Source organism: Heterodontus francisci, chromosome 9, assembly GCF_036365525.1.
Source record: "Heterodontus francisci isolate sHetFra1 chromosome 9, sHetFra1.hap1, whole genome shotgun sequence".
NCBI classification, from domain to species: Eukaryota; Metazoa; Chordata; class Chondrichthyes; order Heterodontiformes; family Heterodontidae; genus Heterodontus; species Heterodontus francisci.
In genome coordinates this window covers 33,559,333-33,579,346 of record NC_090379.1, presented here as the reverse complement: position 1 = coordinate 33,579,346, position 20,014 = coordinate 33,559,333, and the positions used below count along the sequence as shown (strand labels likewise).

Below are 20,014 nucleotides of genomic sequence, written 5' to 3'. Positions count from 1 at the left end.
TAATACAACATCCCCTTTCTTTCCAAACATAAGTCTTGTATGATAAAAGTAAAAATACATAAAATTAGATAACACCAAAATTACTTACACAGGTATAGACATTGTGAAATTTACTCAAAAGCCCATATATCGTCTCGATGGTTTGATAACTCTTTCTCGGGGAATTTGCATCTCATCTGGTGCTATTTTTTCTCACGTTTCTCCCTCTCTGCATTCAGTTTCTGTTGCCCTGCCTTCAGCCTGCTAACATACTCTGTTGCTTTTCTCAGGGTGACCACTTTTGAGGTCTTGTCATTCTTGGAAAGTTCTGGCACCTCGTCTTGAAGAGCCAACAGACAATGCTTCAACTCATTCCTCTTCTGCCTCTTCAGGACATTGCATGTCCATTGCCTCTCCTCATCCTCCACATCTGAAGGCCTGGGGCTTAAGGTTGAGGACTTGTTGGGGAAGGAGTACTTGGCTTCATGGAGGTACTTGTCCATATCGGCTCGTTGTGGTGCTGGTGGTTCTCTAGAATGCAGAAGTGAAGGCATGGCATAGTTGTGCTGTTGCTGGGTTTCCAGACTGCACAGTTTGATGTTGGCCAGAGCCTGTGGGTGGGTTCCAGTCCTTGGAGATTTACCCTTGGGGATGCTCCCCACTGCCAGCCTTTGCTTTTCAGTAGTTACAACATCAATCTCTTCTTCTGAGTCGCTGGAGCGCGAGGAAACACTGCCTCTTGACAAAGAACTTGTACAATCTGAATTTGGATCTTCATTCTCTTGGTGTGGCATCTCTGAGCAGGGCACAATAACTCTCCAAACCAGAACCATTGAGACCCTGGAGGAACTGTGACTCATTCTCAGACCTTAGGTAGCTGGACACAGGGAGTGCATCCTCTCTGAGGTGCAGTATGGCATCACCTTTGGAATCTCATATGGCGTTGAACTGATCCGGGTACATTTGTTGACTGACTCAATGCAGGTATCCTTGATCTCTCCTGCTGTAATGGGTACCTCGGTGACCTTGTGGATAGTCACAAAGTTGAGGTCCTTACACGCTGGAAGTCCTGCCACTGCTGGTCTGCTCATGTCTACCAGGTAAAATATTTGTGGTTTCCATGCTGACTTGCCATAGCCGCATTGCATTGTTAATGTGCCTCTGCAAGGGATGGGTGACCCACTGTATGCAGTTAACTTTGCAGTTGTCGGTTGCATTGATGACAACCTTCTCACCCAGAGGGCCTCTTTTCACTACTGCTGGGATCTTACCAGTGGTGAGGTGGCCTTCGCCGCATGGGGAGGATGCCGTGGGAAACCTGTTCTCCAGTGTTCCAGCGCTGGGCCTGGGTCCGAGGCCTCTGCAGTACCGGCAGTGGCCACCGCACCCCATGGCGCTGCTGATACTACTGAGTGCCAGCCCTGTGATTGGCCGACAGCTCTTGGGAATGGGATCTGCATCCCTATTAAGTCCCTCCCGCTTTTTCAATCTGGTGCCGGGAGCTCCGCCTCCTGCACAAAATCCAGCCCATTATCTCTATGTCTTCTACCATCTAACTAATCTCCTAACTAGGTCAATAATTTGTCTTTAAGTCCATGAGCTTTAATTTTAGTTAACTGTTTCTTATGTGAAACCTTATCAAATGTCTTCTGAAAGTCCATTAAAGTACATTCACAGACACTTCACTGCCTATTACTTTTGTTACTTTCTCAAAAATTTAAATTATGTTCATTAGACATGACTTACCCTGTACAGATCTATGTTGGCTCTGTTTAATCATCTCAAATCTCTAAGTGCTCAGTCACTGTGTCCTTAATTATAGATTCTAACAACTTCCCCACAACAGATGTTAGGTCTTTAATTTCCTGCTCTTTTCTCTCTCAACTTGCTTAAATAATGAAATTACATTTGCAGTTTTCCAATCTAAAGGGACAATTCCTGAATCAAGAGAGCTTTAGAACAATATGGCTAAAGCACCTGCAATATCCTCACCTACTTCCTTTAAAACCCTGGAGTGGAAACATCAGGTCCTGGTGATTTATCCGTATTCATTGGCATTATTTTTCTAATACATTTTTCTGACATTAACTTGAGCGAGTTCCAGTCCTTGATTTATTATTAGTTTCCTTGAAATGTCAGGTATATTATCCTCTTCCTCTGCCGTGAAGACTGACATAAAGTAATTATTCAACAAGTCTGCCATTTCCTTATTTTCATTTGCAATATTACATCATCTGTTTTTAAAGGACCCACATTATCCTTGCCTACACTTTATCTTCTAATGTAAAGAATTCATCCATCTCAATTTTGCATGCTTGCAGTGAATCCACATTTACTGCACAAGCCACCAACTTGTTCCAAATGTTAACCACCATTTCTGAAAAGAAAAAGCACCTGGCACCCAATACTGGTTCTCTGCTTCTGAAATAAATGGGCACTCTTTACATGGGGCCATTCAAAGAGCTTGACAAATGTAGAATATCATGTCATACTTCTTAAATACTTGTGTGCATCTTAGAGATATTTATATAGATTTAGTGCCAAAATGATTGATAAACTGAGCCAAGATAAAAATATTGGATATTAGCATTGCATATTCAATTTACAGAAAACATGTTCCAAATATGCCCATTCTTGCCAGAATTGTGAGAGAATGATTAGGGATCCGATCTTCCTCTTATGATGAAAAATAGGAGAATGACTTTTTTCTCTATAATTAAAAATCTGTTAGTAATTTGTTTGCTCTTGGGCTGTGGGCAAAGCTGGTAGATTTCCATCCCCAGTCTTCCAGAGTCACACCTTGTGGTGACTGTGCTCCCACAAAGGTGTTAGGTGCAGAAATCCAAGAGATTGAACCAATGATGATGGAAGAACTACTGTATATATCCAAGACATGATGGGGTGTAACTTGGAGGTGTTCCCAGAGCATTGCTGCTGTCATTCTTCTTGCTGACAAATGTCACAGGGAATGGAGATGCAGTCAGAGTAATCCCTGATGAGTTGATGCTGTGCATCCTTTAGATGGCATGTACAAAAGCTACAACACACTGGAGGTGGAAATTGAATACAGTAGAAGGGAAGACATTCATGCCAACTGAAACTGCCTCCTTGCAGGCAAATGCCAAGTATTCAATAACATTCTTGACTTGAGTCAAAAACACCAGATGGTGTCCCCAAACTGCCAAGAATCAAGCACCCTAAATTTGCTAATTAATTCAGCATTAACTTTGAAAGACTCAATCTTGCATTTGTGTTTTTGTTTGCCTACTGTGCAATGGTTAAAGGGCTATAAACCACCTTTAATGCTGCAGTTCCAGGTATATGTAGCATCGCCAGTTCATCAACTATTTTTGACGACTGATTCTCTTGCCTTTCTTCCATTTGTTTCTTCTGCCGTGCTGGTACCAATGATCTTCTGTTCCTTCTTATCATCCCCTGATCAGTCTGGACCATGTATGACTGTGGATATGATTATTTCTCTATCACTTCTCCAGATTGATTCTGGTCTTTAAACCAAACTGATTCTCCAGTTTGGATGTCTGACAGATTTCTCACTCTGTAGCATCTATCTGACTGCTTTCTATCCTCTGTCTCCCTCACTTTTTTGAAGTCTTCTGCACTAATTAGTGGCTTTAGTGCACTTACGAGTATAGGAAGTTGTGTCTTCAACTAGCCCAATACGTAGTCTCAAAATTATTTGCGTGCCCATGTTGCTGTCAAAGCTTCCTTCTCAATGACTGCATATCTCTGTTCGGTTTCAGTTAACGAATGAGAAGCAAAATACACACCTCTGCGTCTTCTGGCCTTGAAACAAAACTGTACCTAATCCTGTCGCTGATGCATCTGCCACAATTATGGTCATGAGCTCTGGATCATAGTGTACTAACACCTCTGACAAAGCTAAGATCTCTGATTTTCTCAAAGGGTTTTTTCTGGCTTTCTCCCCAACATCAAATCTTACTCCTATTTAGCAGTTGTCACAAAGGCTAGTTTATACTAGCTAAATGTGGTAAGAATTTCTCTACCTGATTCACCATTCCCATGACTCTTTGTAGTTCTGTTATGTTCTTTGTCTTCTGTGGATCTGCCTCGATCAGCAAGCTCTTGCCCTTGTGTCGTGTTATTTCTGGTTTGCTCCATGAATTAGGACATCATCCATGTTACAGATTATCCCCTCTAAACCTTTCAGGATCCTTGGCATTGTTCTCTGAAAGATCTTAGGTGCTGATGTAATACCAAATGGTTATAAGTGTTGTCAACAATTTAGACTCTTTGTCCAAAGGTAACTGCCAAAATCCACTGTTTGTGCTGAATTTTGTAAATAGAGAGCTTTTTCCCAGTTTTACCAAATATTCCACTGATGCCATTGGGTGGATCTCTCTCTCCACTGCTTTATTAAGTTGTGTGAGCTCTACACAGATTCTTATGGATCCATTTGGTTTATTTACTGGAACCATACCAAAGTACCATCTAGTCGGTTTAATTATTGTTGCTCATTGGTTCTTCTATTTCTTTTTTGACCTTCTGTGGGTATGGGACCTTTCTTGGTGTGAATAAATACACTGGCTTTGCCTCTTTTTCTCAGTGATGTGATATTCTGTTTTCAATTTTCCGAATTTTCTAAATAGCTTTGGGAATTCAGCCCTAAAACCTCTTGGATGCTTCTCTTGACCCTTAATTTCTGCTATCCTACATAACAGTTGTAGGTCAATGCAAGCCTTCGTGCTGAGCAATGAACAACTCTGATTCTTAATATACAACATTTTTGGAATCTCATTATTCTTGAATCTTAAGACATTCTCAGTTCCCTTATAACATTCAGCTCTATGCTTCCAGACCCATATAGCTTCTTGTTTGTTGTTCTAAAGCTTCCCTTCTTTAGCCATAGTTTCTTATCTGATAGAACAGAAACTGCTGCTCCTGTGTCTAACTTAAAGCTAGTTTTGTTTCCTCCTACGATGATATCTGCTGTCCAGCAAGTTTCATTTGATCCTTGTATTTCTTCAGAGAAATAAGTTTGAATTATTTTCTCATCTCGTACCTCATTTATTCTCTAAACAATTTGTCCCTTGTTACTTGCTGAGGCGCATCGATTGAAAATGTCTTTTTTTTCTATATTCAGAACATTCCCCCTTCCTGGCTGGGCAATTTTCCCTTCGGTGCCTCTCTCGGCCACATCTACTGCATTTCAGTGCTGCTGCCTCCAGATGCCTTCCTGGCTTTTTGATGCCATTCTTTCTGTTTTTTTCACAAACTCCACTGATAATCCAGGAAATTATAGGCCGGTGAGCCTTACGTCAGTGGTAGGGAAACTATTAGAGAGGATTATTCAGGACAGGATTTACTCCCATTTGGAAACAAACGAACTTATTAGCGAGAGACAGCATGGTTTTGTGAAGGGGAGGTCGTGTCTTATTAATTTGATTGAGTTTTTTGAGGAAGTGACGAAGATGATTGATGAAGGAATGGGCAGTGGATGTTATCTATATGGACTTTAGGTGGATAAGGTAGTCAAGAAGGCATACGGCATGCTTGCCTTCATTGGTCGGGGCATAGAGTATAAAAATTGGCAAGTCATGTTGCAGCTGTACAGAACCTTAGTTAGGCCACACTTAGAATATTGCGTGCAATTCTGGTCACCACACTACCAGAAGGACATGGAGGCTTTGGAGAGGGTACAGAGGAGGTTTACCAGGATGTTGCCTGGTCTGGAGGGCATTAGCTATGAGGAGAGGTTGGATAAACTCGGATTGTTTTCACTGGAACGACGGAGGTGGAGGGGCGACATGAGGGTTTACAAAGTTATGAGCGGCATGGACAGAGTGGATAGTCAGAAGCTTTTTCCCAGGGTGGAAGAGTCAGTTACTAGGGGATATAGGTTTAAGGTGTGAGGGGCAAAGTTTAGAGGGGATGTGCGAGGCACGTTTTTTACAGAGGGTGGTGAGTGCCTGGAACTTGCTGCCAGGGGAGGTGGTGGAAGCAGATACGATAGCGACGTTTAAGAGACATCTTGACAAATACATGAATAGGAAGGGAATAGAGGGATATGGGCCCCGGGAGTGCAGAAGGTATTAGTTTAGGCAGGCATCAAGATCGGCGCAGGCTTGGAGGGCCGAATGGCCTGTTCCTGTGCTGTACTGTTCTTTGTTTGTTGAATGGGGCGGCGCAGTGGTTAGCACCGCAGTCTCACAGCTCCAGCAACCCGGGTTCCGTTCTGGGTACTGCCTATGTGGAGTTTGCAAGTTCTCCCTGTGACCGCGTGGGTTTCTGCCGGGTGCTCCGGTTTCCTGCCAAAGACTTGCAGGTTGATCGGTAAATTGGCCATTATAAATTGCCCCTAGTGTAGGTAGGTGGTGGGGATGTGGTAGGAATATGGGATTAATGTAGGATTAGTATAAATGGGTGGTTGTTGGTCAGCACAGACTCGGTGTGCCGAAGGGCCTGTTTCAGTGCTGTATCTCCCCATGACTATATATAGTAGCTATTGACTAGCACCATGATAAGGCAATAAAATTGATGTTGTATCTATCCTGAACACATTAGTGCATTCAAAGAAATCTTAGTTGGGTGAAAATAGCTCAGTTCAGATCACTTTGGCTTACATCCATATTCTATTTACTCCACATAGCCACCGCTACAAAATCCTCCATGAATCTTTTCTTTTATGGCCTGTAATGGCTTCGCTTCTCATTCTCGCACCAATACCTCAGCTGTCCCCCAAGGATCTATCCTTGGACCCTTCCTATTCCTCATCTACATGCTGCTCTGCGACAACACCATGTGAAAAGACAGCATCAGTTTCCACATGTGCGCTGATGACACCCAGCACTACCTCACCATCACCTCCCTCAACCACTCCACTGGCTTCATATCGTCAGGCTACTTTTCCAGCATCCAATGCTGGATGAGCTGAAATATCCTCCCATTAAATATTGGGAAGATTAAAGCCATTGGCTTTAGTTCCCGCAACAAACTCCATTGCCTAGCCACCAACTCCATCTGTCTTCCTGGCAACTGTCTGAGGCTCAAGCTGATTGTTCACATCCTTGGTGTTATATCTGACCCCACAATGAGCTTCTAATCACATATCCGTGCCATCACGAAGACCACCTATTTCCACCTCCCTAGCATTGCCCAACCCCATGACTGCTTCAGCTCATTTGCTGCGGAAACCCTCATCGATGCCTTTGTTACCTCTAGATTTGGCTATTCCAATGCACTGATACCCTCAGTAAACTTGACATCGCCTATAGCTCTGCTGCCCATGTCCTAACTTGTACCATCCCGTTCACCCATCACCCCTGTCCTTGTTGAACAACATTGCTCCCTGTTAAGTAATGCCTCAATTTAAAAATTCTCATCCTTGTTTTCAAATACCTCTGTGACCTCACCCTTCCCTATCTCTGTAATCTTCTCCGGCCACACAACCATCTGTGTTCCTCGAAATCTGGCCTCTTAAGCATTCCTGATTTTAATTGCTCCACCATTGGTGGCTGTGCTTTCTGTTGCCTAGGATCTAAACTCTTGAATTCCCTCCCTAAACCTCTCCACCTCTCTACCTTTCTTTCCTCCTTTAAGATGCTCCTTAAAACCTACCTCTTTCACCCAGCTTTTGCTCACATTCCCTAATATCTCCTCATGTGGATCAGTGTCAAATTTTGCCATATAACGCTCCTGTGAAGCACCTTGGAGGATTTTATTATATTAAAGGTGCTGTAGACATACAAGTTGTTATTGTTGATTTATATTTGTTACAGCTCTCCATAGTCACATTGGAGACAAATAGGAAAATCTTACCAAAACATGCACACAAGTGGGCAGGGGAACAATTCTGCCTGTTTCTTGCCTGAAATACAGATGGCTGGCAACTGTAAATCAGTAGGAGGAGTGGGTGGAGGTGCAGCTACCCCAGTCTCCCAAGACCTACCTGATGCTATTTCAAGGTGGGCCTTTAATGGGCAAGTAGCATACCCACCTGTTTCACAGTGGGGGTCGCTTTAATAAGCTTATCAGGGCCCAACGGCAGTTGTAGGACGCAGATTTTCAGATACAGATAGTTAGAGCACGTGTTGTAAATCTTTACTTATTTCTATTTGACATTAATCAGCCTAACCAATAGGTCTTAAAGAGATTGTTAGCGCTCGTTGAAAAAAATCAGCCAAAGAAAATTTTAATTTTTCATTTTTGTGGGGTGATGAGGAGAAGGATTGGGCCTTCTAGGTTCACAAAATCTTCCAGTCTGTTGCCAGCCCATGCAACCCATCCCCAGGGACTGCCCCTCCCTCTAGGCTTGAATGGCCATTTAGGCATCAGAATCATCCCATTTCACCCATTTAGTGCCATTGGCATTTAATTGATGCCTGAACCCGAAAATGGTTTGAGTCTCTTTCACTGGCTTTGGGCGAGCAGTGTGGCCATTCCATCGTACCTGTTTCGGACAAATATCGAAGATCACCTTTATGAAACCAGAGTATAGGCACAAAACTAGTCCAACAGCAGATCACCACTCCAATGATGCCAGAACACCAGAGGTCATAACACGATGGCAAGCATACCTTACGTCCAGAGTCCACAGTAAATGCAAGTCCCCTAAGCAAGAAAATTCAGGGGGACAAAATCAGGGATAAGGAGACAGCATCCTATAACCAACAATGTAACAACTCTTAAATATCCTCTGGTGAGTCCTGTGCAGTATAATCCTTACCACTTAGTTCGGAATTAGTCAGCACAGCTTTCGAGATATCTCATTATCTGACGCAGAATCACAAATCAAGATAAACCAGCACACATGAAAACTAATACAATGGGGCAATCTATGAAGGCATTTCTTCACTGCTCAGTGCTCAGGCTCCAAGTAGAGTGGTACTGAAGCCAAGCACTGCTCTCCCTATTAATGCATGTGTGTACTGCTGCTCTCCACTTGACGATCAATATAAAGAAGCATTTGTTCTCTGCACACTGTCAAAAGGTTTGGTTCCAGGCACCAACTCTGGTACGGAGTAATAAGGGCCAATTTTAAGTGTAAATGGGTTAGTAGCAGCCTGAAAATGGCATGCTATTACAACATTTACAACTCTGTTGGATATTGATCCGTAAAGGACAGTCAGAACCACTCCTGTTTCAAGCTGGAGGTCACTTTTAACATGCAAATCAGAGTCCTATAATATTTCTTGGACCCTGATTGTAATCCTGAAGTACAAATGGGTGAGTGTGCATTGTGCATGTTTTGTTCATTTTATACCAGCTTTCAGCAACCTTAAATGACCCCCAGAAGGCTGCTCAAAACAACAGCCCAAAGAAATTTATATTTTTGTGAGGCCAGGGTGAGCAAGAGTGCCCCACAAAACTACTCAGACCTGCTGACAAACCCTGCAAGGTCCTCCTCGGATTGTTTTCACCCCCACGCCTCCCCCACCTCCACTTTCCAAGGCTTCAACTGTCGATAGACTCTGCATAGGAGCTGGATGATTTCCCATCCTCACCAATTGGTGAGCTGCCTCAACTGCATGGAGATGAGGACCTTGTTTCAAAATGGCACCACCTCTGCTGACTGCCTGTTGTGCCCCAAACTAAAAATTGACCCGAAAGAATCGTGGAATGTTTGACACAGAAGCAGGCCATTTGGCCCATCGAGTGTGTGCCGGTGCTTTCATCCACATCATCGTTCTCCTGCTCGCTCCTTAATATTTCTCTTTTTCATACAACTATCTCAATTTTTAAATAAAGAATTATGGACTCTTCATGCTGGGGTATATCAACAACAACAACATATTTACATAGTACCTTTAATGTAATAAAACGTCCCAAGGAGTGCTATAAAATAAAGTATGACACCAAGATAGGTTTTAAGAAGTGTCTTAAAGGAGGAAGGTTAGGTGGAGAGGTAGAGACGTGTAGAGGGAGTATTCCAGATCTGGGGATCTAGGCGACTGAAGATGTGGCCACCAATGGTGGAGCAATTAAAATCAGGGTTGCAGAAGAGGCCAGAATTAGAGGAACGCAGATACGTTGGAAGATTGTGGGGCTGGAGGAGATTACAGAGATAGGCAGGGATTTGAAAACAAGGATGAGAATTTTTAAATCAAGATGTTGCGAGAACAGGAGCCAATGTAGGTCAGTGAGCACAGGGGTGATAGGAGAATGGGACTTGGTGCGGGTTAAGACCTGGGAGCAGAGTTTTGGATGGCCTCAAGTTTACGCAGAATAGAATTTGGGAGACTAGCCAGGAGTGTGTTGGAATAGTCAAGTCTAGTGGTAATGAAGGCATGAATGAGGGTTTCAGCAGCAGATGAGCTGAGACAGGGGTGAAGTTGGGCCATGTTTTGGATGTGGAACTAGGCAGTCTTAATGATGGCACGAATATGAGGTTGGAAGCTCATCTCAAGGTCAAATATGACACCAGGGTTGTGAACAGACTGGGTTAATCTCAGACTATTGCCAAGGAGAGGAATAGTTGGTATCTAGGGTACGCAGTTTGGAATGGGGACCAGAAACAATGGCTTCAGTCTTTATTTAAATGAAGGAATTGGAGGTGATTGCTTCATCATTTATTGCACTGTATTTGATTTCAATGAGAACCCCTGTTCATTTGTTTATAATATAGCTTGCCTTCGCCAGGAATTCAACATCTGATTAGCAAATTTGAGAGTCGCACTTGATATTAATAAATTGTTTCACTCAACCATTAAAACAAGCATGTTTGTAACAACAATACAATTGACACCAAAGGGTTAACAGAACCAATTGCAAAAGTCCTCGTGAATCAGCAGTGACAATGCAAAACCACAGATGTGCATTGAAAAGCAAGAAACAAGATACAGCATGAGAAAAATAGTAGCCTCAACACTTACTTCATCTTGGAGGAGATATTATTAACAATCATAATATAGCATTATGCACACACATCGAAACTCTTCTGTTCGAAAAAACGTGGGATACACGTGATGGATTTCGGTGTCAGCCTTGACATAGTGGTGGCAGTCTCGCCTCTCAAGAGACTTGAACATGTATCGTAGGCTGACACTCCAGTGCAATACTGAGGGAGAGCTGCACTGTCAGAGGTGCTGTATTTAGGATATGTTAAACCAGTGCCCCGTCTGCCCTCTCAGGTAATGTGAAGGATCCCATTGCACTATTCAAAGAAAAGTAGGGGAGTTCTCCTGGTGTACTAGTCAATATTTATCCCTCGACTACCAGCACTAAAAAAAAAATCAAATTATCTGACCAGTTATTTCCTTGTTGCTTATGAGACTTTGCTATGCACAAATTGGCTGCCATGTTTGGCATTGCAACAGTGACTACACTTCATAAGTACTTCACTGGCTGTGAAATGCTTTGGATCATCCTGCAAACATGAAAGGCACTATATAAAGAAACAATGTAAAACACCAATGATAGAAAGCTTTAGGATTGCACAGGTTTTAGTACCATTCACAACTCCGCAGATACAGAAGCAGTCTGTGCCTGCATGCAACAAAACCTGGACAACATTCATGTTGGACAGACTGGGCTTGTTTTCACTGGAGTTTAGAAGAGTGAGGGGAGACCTGTTTGAAGTATATAAGATCCTGAGCGGTCTTGAAAGGGTGGATATGGAGGAGATGTTTCCTCTTGTGGGTGAGTCTAGAACTAGGGGGCACTGTTTGTAAATTAGGGGTTGCCCTTTTTGGACAGAGACAAGGAGAAATTTTTTTGCTCTGAGCCTTATGGGAGTTTGGAACACTTTGCCTCAGAAGGTGGTGGAGGCAGGGTCATTGAATATTTTTAAGGCGGAGGTAGGTAGATTCTTGTTAGGCAAGGAAATCAAAGATTATTGGGGGTAGATGGGAGTGAGGAATTCAAGACGGAAACAGATCAGCCATGATCTTATTAAATGGCGGGGTAGGCTCGATGGGCTGAATGGCCTACTTCTGCTCCTAATTCGTATGGTTGTGTGTTTGGGCTGATAAGTAGCAAGAAACATTTGCATCATATCATCTCCAACAAGAGAGAATCTAACCATAGACTTACCATACAGCTTTACTATATTGTTACAATCAGGTGGAAAGGAGTCTAGGGTTCCCTCTCAGCCTTCACCTGGTCTTCCCATAGCAGGGTTTTATTTTAAACACACCATTTTTTTAGCCATCCCTTAGTGAATCCTTGTTCTTCTTTTCTTCTTTGGCCTCCTTATCTCGAGAGACAATGGGTAAGCATCTGGAGGTGGTCAGTGGTGTGTGGAGCAGCACCTGGAGTGGCTATAAAAGCCAATTCTAGAGTGACAGGCTCTTCCACAGGTGCTGCAGAAAAATTTGTTTGTCGGGGCTGTTACACAGTTGGCTTTCCCCTTACGCTTGTTCCCTTGTTCACTGCTTTCCAATTGTAAGGCAAAGAAACGAGCCAAACAGGTTTTCTTACGTTTAAAGAAGAAAGATTGAACTTTATTAAGCTTAACTCTAATTCGGCGTGCATACACGATACACACATGCAGATAGAGACAGAAAAGAGCAGAAGAAATAAAGTGGAAAAGTTTGAGGCAATTTCTGAAGATGGTTTTGGTTACTGTTCTTCAAGCTCACTGCAGAGCCCTTGATTGTAGGTAGGTCTTGCTTTTCGTTGGGGCCCAGTATTCTTCTTAAACCTTGTTTGATGTAGGAGACGTTTCTTTCTTGAGGTTCACGTGTCCTCAGTGGGTCCAGAGGCTTGTAAGAAAGAAATGGGAGCAGACAGGACAGTCTTCTCACTCCAGAAGCAAACAGTCTCTCTGAGTTCAAAAACTGTGCACAATTCAAAAGCTCCCAAGTTAGCCAGCAGGTTAGTCATGTGACCAACTGGTGTAACCACTTCTGTGTTTGTGGATTCTCCTGTCCTAGCAGACCCTGGAATCTCTTCTTACACACAATACCAAGTGATCAAAGTCCATTTTAGGTTAAGTGGATAAGGGAAGTAACCTCTCTTGCCTCATTGGTATGCAAATGTCCTCCATCCAAGTGTCTGGCAGTCCTTGTAACAGGCCTTCTCTTTTTCCCAGCAACAGTTTGAAATTTAATGTCCATATGGCGAAATTAATATGTCTCATTCTTGGCAGGTGGGGGCCCAGCATGACAATATCCATTTGTAAGCTCTTACTCTGTTTTCATTTCCTTACTCTTAAAGAGATATACTGCCATCTACATTGGTTTTGCCCCAAGCAATAGCAGAAGCAACAAACTCTGAAGAACTACAAGTTGTTTCGCATCTGGGAATAGGTATGTACTGAAGGAAAATTTGGTGTATCATAGAATCCATGTTTGACATCTTGAATAAAAGTCATCACTGACAGTCTTACTAGGCAGATATGCATCACATTCCACAAACTATAAGTATTACATTTACACTGGTTCCTTCACAGTTTTGAGTCCAATAACTCATCCAAGCCATTTCCTCCCCTGTGACATTATTGGCTCACTGTTTGAACTAAAATACTTCTTTAAAAAAAACTCAAAGCTAAAAGAAGTAAACAAAATGATATTCACTTTAATTTTTAATTATTTGTAACTATTTGATGTTCCATAAATACTGCTTCCAAGAGATCCCCAAGACATAAGAGGGGTAAATTTGGGTAAACGTTTTTCCACTCATTCACCAAACCTCAGTGGAAGAACCGCAGAATCTCCAGGAACACGCAATCAATGGTACGGTTTTCCTGGAATTTCTGTGGTTCTTCCACCAAAGCTAAGGCGGGCAAGTGAGAAAAGCAAGTTCAACCCAATATACGTTTTTAAAAAAAACTATTTGTGCAATCAAATTGAGGATTTTGTAATTCATTGTGAAATGTCTGAATACAAGAAGTTGAATTGCACGTTCTGAATTTGCCAGACTTCATTCCAAGATGGGAGAATTAAGTTCAGAGGTCAGCGCGACCAATTCATGGGCACCTGATTGTCTTACCATTGACGGGATGGAAAATCAGAAATGCCACAAATTGCTCACACTGACTCCTGACCTCTGTACCCAACTCTTCAATTTTCATGTCCCGTCAAGTGACATTCAACAGTGTTTTGAAATTTGAGTGCTGCAAAGTCAGCAATGAAATATGTTATAGTTTTCATAGATGTAAGCAGTGAAAAATACAATGAAAAGTATTACTTATATTTATAGAAATATAAGGTTAACACATTTTAGAATTACATATATTCATATTAATATCTAATCAATACAAAGCAAACACATTGAGCTGGATTTTATGCACCCACCGCCGGGAGCAGAGGCGGGAGAAAAAAATGCCAGCCCGCATGTGCAGGCTGCCTGCCGCCAGGATCTTCCTCGCAGTGGCCCACAATGATATGTCAGTTGGGCTGCCCCTCCCCCCCCCCCCCCCCCGCCCCCAATCACGTGGAGGCACCGGCAATGGTTTCAACTGCCTGTGCACAGGCGGTGGCACCATTTATAAAGCCCTATTGGCTAATTTAAAATTTTAAAGTTATATCCCCCCCCACTGTACTGATTAAAAATCTGCCGCCCCTTTTCCACCGCCCAATAACAATAAAATTCATTATTTTCCCCCTCCCCACCCACCATCCCCTACACTAATGATGTGCATTTGACCTCATTCCCCCTCCCTGCACTAAAAATCGTAAGTTCCCCCCTTCCCCACTACTGCAGAGCCTGATCTCCCAGACAGGAAAGTGAAGGCGCATGAGTGCCAGCCGCCGCTCATCGCTGGGGAGGGATGGGGTGGTGGCTGCCATCGGGAAGATTGGGCTCAGCCCTCCTGGCGTGGGCTCCATGGCGGGCCGCTGCCGGCACAATCCTCCAAACCCACCCCCCCACCCCCCCACCCCACCACAGAGTCCGACATCGAGGGCTTTGCAAAATCCTGACCATTTTATCAGTACATAGTTATCTGTAGATTATTATACAGCAATTTAGGTTGGACTCCTTTGAATGAAAAGCCTTACTACTTATTGTGTTCTCTACATTAGATTTCTGGAAATCATACCTAAACAGAAGATATCAGGAAGACAATTTCTCAGTTTCAAAAGACTTGAACATCATTAACAGTCAGACTCATAACCTTCAAACGGCTCCTCATTTATCCACTGATAAAAAGCAATGTTCATGTGAGATTGAGTTGTCAGCAGGAAATGACAAGCTGTGGTTTGTTAATCCTGTATTTGTAAAAGAATACTGCAGCAGTGCTCCTTCATCCTCGCCATCAGCAGACCAAAGCTTAAACTCTACAAATAACATCAATCTGAAAGTGAGGAGACCTCCACCGCTCCCACCCCGACCAAAGGCATCAGAACTGATTACTGTAGTGCCTGATAGCTGCAGCGGTAGAAACCAGTTGCTGCATGGCGGAGAGTTCAAGCAAAACAGTGAAGAAATTAAAATCAGAAGTGGTCATGGAAGTTTAATGGAGCAGATTAAGGACCTGGCACAGGGGAAGAAAGAAATTGAAAGTAAGGTGGACAACATCAGAACTCAAAATCGTGCCAGCTTCCCGCCAGTTCCACCAAGGCGTCGGCCATCAGAAAAGCAGCCTGCAGACATTAACAGCAGCCAGTCTGAGGAGATGCGGAAAGAACCTGAGGAAGTGGCACAAAGCAACGATGACACAGGCAAAGATAAACCACCAGTTGAGGCCTGCATCAAGTCTACAGTGAATGAACAACATGAACTGCCGTGTGAAAAACCGCAGAATATTGATGATGTTCTTAATAACAGCACCTCAGGCAGGTCCAACACTGAGCAAAGGAAGCAATCTTGTCAGTCCACACCTGTTGCACCTCCAAGAAGAAAAAAGAAATCCAGCCAAATTGCCAGGGAAGAAACCAAACAAGAACGCACTACCGAAGATCAGGAAAACAAAGCGTCAAAGATAGATAAGTTAGACAGAATAAAGGATCAGTCAGAAGATGCCTCTGACTCCTCCGTCCAGAGTGAAAGTCTGCAATTATGTAACTTCACTGATTTGAAAATAGCTGATGGATCGTTGTACTCTCCTGAAGGTAACATTCTGAGTCTTGGTTCAGAAGCAGATTCTTTCTCCACCAGCAGCACAGAAGAAGAGCAGGATCCAAAGAACACTCATTCACGAACCAGGAAGCAACGACACTCAATGATGTTAGACAAGGCAAAACACAGATTGTCAAAAGTGGCTTTTAGCAATGTTTTAAATGCTTTCCGTTCAACAGACAGAAAGATTCAAAAGAAAATAACGGAGCTCGCACAAGGGGAGTCATACTTTGGTCGTCTGGTTCAGGATTATAAAGCCTACACGTTGGAAATGATGAAAAATCATACCTCAAGCACAGAAATGCTGCAGGAAATCCGGCAAATGATGACACAGCTCAAGAGCTATTTACTGCAAAGTACAGAGCTCACATTAATGATAGATTCATCTTATCAATCTGAAGAAAAACTGGGTAAAGATTCACCTTTCCTATTCCTAATTTATGAGGCACACATTTAAGATGACCATTGAAAGAATTAAAGGCGAGGTTAGAAAAAGGATTCTTTAAACAGTAGTGGTTAGAATATTGAAATCAACACCACAACCTTATTGAAGCCACAAGATCTTTTAAAAAGGAATTGGATAGCTCTTTGAAAAAGAGGAATATTAAAGGATGTGGGGGGTAAGCAAGAGAGTGGGATTGCAGTAGATACCTCATGTGGTGAAAAACGATGGCACTCGCATTGTGGTCTAAACAGCTTGTTTCTGTTCTGTAACAGTAAGATTTTATGGCTACTTATTAGAAGAAATTCTTACTCAGTTAAAACTCCTAGTTAAAGTACTTGCTTCTAAATAATTGATTTAGGGTGAAAGTAGAAAAAATGAACATATTGTTGTTTTGGAAGTTACTTACCCAAATTAAAAATGCTTTATTTTTACTTCTCCTTTGACTTTTGAGTATAAAACCCATCACTAATCCTCTACAGGCAAGATTTTGCAGTCCTAAATCTGGCTTAGTGGAACAAGAAAACTTTCCACAGTAAAGACTAAATCTGCCTAAAGCCCTATGAGGACCTGGTTCTGGGTTTAAGAGCTGAAAAATCGGGTCTCTGGGTCCCTTGTGCTTGACATGCATTTCATGGGACCATACCTGACAGAAGCAGGCAGGAGCCTTTCATTTGCACATTAATGATGTTAGCACAACTCCTAGGTTATTTTCCTGGGCAGATGCCCGAAAAAGACCACTCAAAGAAGGTGGGCATTAGAGGTGGCAACCAGCCCCTTCAGATTGGAGCAATAATGGGCCACCAGCAAGCACTTCAGATCAATAATAAGCTATATTTCATTTCATTAAGCCCAGCAAAGAGAAATAGCAGAGTGAAAGCTATTTGGCTATTGTTTCTAAAAGCAGCCAAAAGTTCCAGAAGCCAGCAGGAACTATATAGTTGTGATAGTGCATCATTCCCCATCCCACCCAGAGCCATGTAATCTCCTGGGAAAGGCAAGAAGAGAAAAACAGATAAAAGCCCAAGTCAATTGGGGAATAAAAATTTGGACAATTCCTCTTCGATCCCCTTCAGCAATCAAAACTAGTCCAGGAAACCATCCTGACCCTGATTAATGTTGCTAGGTACTTACCTCTTGTATGAAGTGATCTCAGCCCCAGCTAGAATGTTTGGTAGGAATATAGGATTAGTATAAATGGGTGGTTGATGTTCGGCACAGACTCGGTGGGCCGAAGGGCCTGTTTCAGTGCTGTATCTCTAATCTAATCTAATCTAATCTAATCTAGAAACAGGTCCACTTCTCAGCTGCAGAAATTCAGTGCATCAGCATTCACTGTATGAACTGGCAACCTGTTCCATAGGTTCACTGTTATCTGGGAAAAGAAGAACCTCCTGCCCTTACATAACTTGTCAGAGAGACCCCGAACATATTCAGTTGAAACAACCAGTTTACACAAACATGATCTAGTCCCTTCATCATCTTATAAACATCAATCAAATCATCCCTAAGTCTGCACTTCTCTGAAGCATACAGATCTAGCTCTTTGAGTTTACCTGGGTGACTAAGATGCTTTAATGTGGGTTTAATCTGCTAATCTTCCTCTGCCCTCTTTCCAAAGCCTCAAAATCACACAATGGGCTTGATTTTTTTGAGCTCCCAATTTCAGGCTCTGTGGCGGGGGTTGCCAGAAGCTCACACTGGCAGCAGCCCCGCCATGGAGCCTGACGCTGGGATTGCCAGGCCCGATCTTCCCGGCGGCAGTAGAGGCTCCATGGCGCTCCCCCTATCCCCCACCCCCACCCCCACCACTCGGCGATGGGACCCAACTTTAAATATTTAAATAAAGGATCGGCGTACATTTACATATCTTTCACAGTGATCTTGCCAGCTATCCGTGATCTTGCGTGCGACAACCGGCCTTCACTTTCCTGTCCAGGGAAAGCTGGCGCCACCAAGGTGGGGAAGCGGGGAACTTAGGATTTTTAGTTACGTGGGGAGGGGACGGGATCAACTCTGCACTTTGTGCAGTTCTTAGGGGGACGGGAAGGTCAGATATTAAATGTAAATGTTTTGGGTGGGGGTGAAGGGGCCAGCCAATTATTTTCATTGTATTGGTGGGGGGGGGGGGGTGCGGGGGTGGTATGGGCTAGAAATCAATTTACACTATATTGGGGAGTGGCGGGAGGGGGAGGTGGGCTTCAACTATGCAGGTCTGGCAGCCCTTTAAAAATGACACCGCCGTTGCCGGTGTCGCAGAGCTCACCCCCGCCATGTGATTGGGGGCAGGGGGACAGACTGCCCGGCATATGTAGATGAGCCGCCACATACTAGATTATGGCGGCATGCTGGTGCCCATTAAAATTCAGCCAACGTGTGAGGAAACAAAATTGAACATAGTACTCTAACTGAGGCCTAACCAAGGTCTTGTATAAAGACAAAATGAGGTGCATAGTTTCATGGTGAATGTCCTGTAAATACACTAATGTGAGTCACTACCTCGTGAATCTATAAATACAATTTACCTTCCAGAGGGTGAAATGTAATTTGAAAAGAAAGGAAAAACGTCTCTTTGCAGGAACAGAAAAAACCCAAAAATTATTGCCTAGGATTTCTAAACTTACAACAATCATTCCCAATTTTGAGCCTTAAATCCAAACTATTTAAACTAAATCCTCATTTATGAGACTTTCAGTAAGTCTACTACACAACCTCTATATAGCTGGGTAGAATAGCTGTGATTGAAATATAACTTTGTGTAAAATAAATGTATGTCATTTAATTTACTGATCACACCAATGATGTCAAATTAATTCTAAACCTTTTGCCAATGACTCGTTTTGCAATATGTATTGTTTAACTAACGGAGAAGTCTTATATATTTTAGAAGCCGTTGTGGAAGCAGCATTGTGTAAATGTGTTCTCAAACCCTTAAAAGACCACATCAACACCCAACTAAAGGAAATTCATTCCAAAAATGGCAATCTGAAACTTTTGAAAGAAAACCAACAGATTGTACAAAACACAACCACCACTGATTTGGGCGTAACTACCAGTGTACCTGAAGTTAACCTTTTGGAGAAAATTCAGCAGAAACTCAGTACTATGCACCAGGCCTACTCACCAGACAAAAAGGTCACCTATCTGCTCAAGTCCTGCAAGCTAATTTATGATTCGATGGCAGTTGGAAATACCGGTAATCATTTCTGTAACTCCTCTTTTACGTGATGAATTGTTTTAGTAACTTCGGACTAACTGTTTTACACATGTGGATCGAAATTCTGGAGGGTGTTTTCAACTTCACCATCTAATGAGGCACACCAGATCATCTGTTTACTCTGGTACTCATTCAATTTGATTTCATTGGCCTCAATGGGATGCAAATCAGATGAGCTCTATAATGGGGTGGGGGGGGGGGGGCGCGAGTGGTGTAGGGTGGATTCCGCTCTGTCACATTACCGCTGAGGTGGTGAAGTTGAAAATAACCCCATTTGTTTCTGACTGGTGACCTTGTCCGCCTTCGTTTCAATCACATTTAATAGCCCAGTTCAAATCACAAGATCATAAAAAATGACTGAATCCACGTACTTCCTTTGACATATCCCAAATCCTACT

The 20,014-nt window shown here is 42.9% G+C and overlaps 1 protein-coding gene across 1 annotated transcript in view; it reads left to right on the top strand.

Annotated features, from left to right (window-relative positions):
- Window positions 1–20,014, top strand: part of rin3 (Ras and Rab interactor 3) — a 129,013-nt gene that overhangs the window by 87,053 nt on the left and 21,946 nt on the right. Inside the window, exons 5-7 of the mRNA XM_068038760.1 lie at window positions 13,114–13,205; window positions 14,922–16,367; window positions 19,287–19,595. Coding sequence (XP_067894861.1) covers window positions 13,114–13,205; window positions 14,922–16,367; window positions 19,287–19,595 — 1,847 coding nt within the window. The remainder of the gene's footprint in view (window positions 1–13,113; window positions 13,206–14,921; window positions 16,368–19,286; window positions 19,596–20,014) is intronic.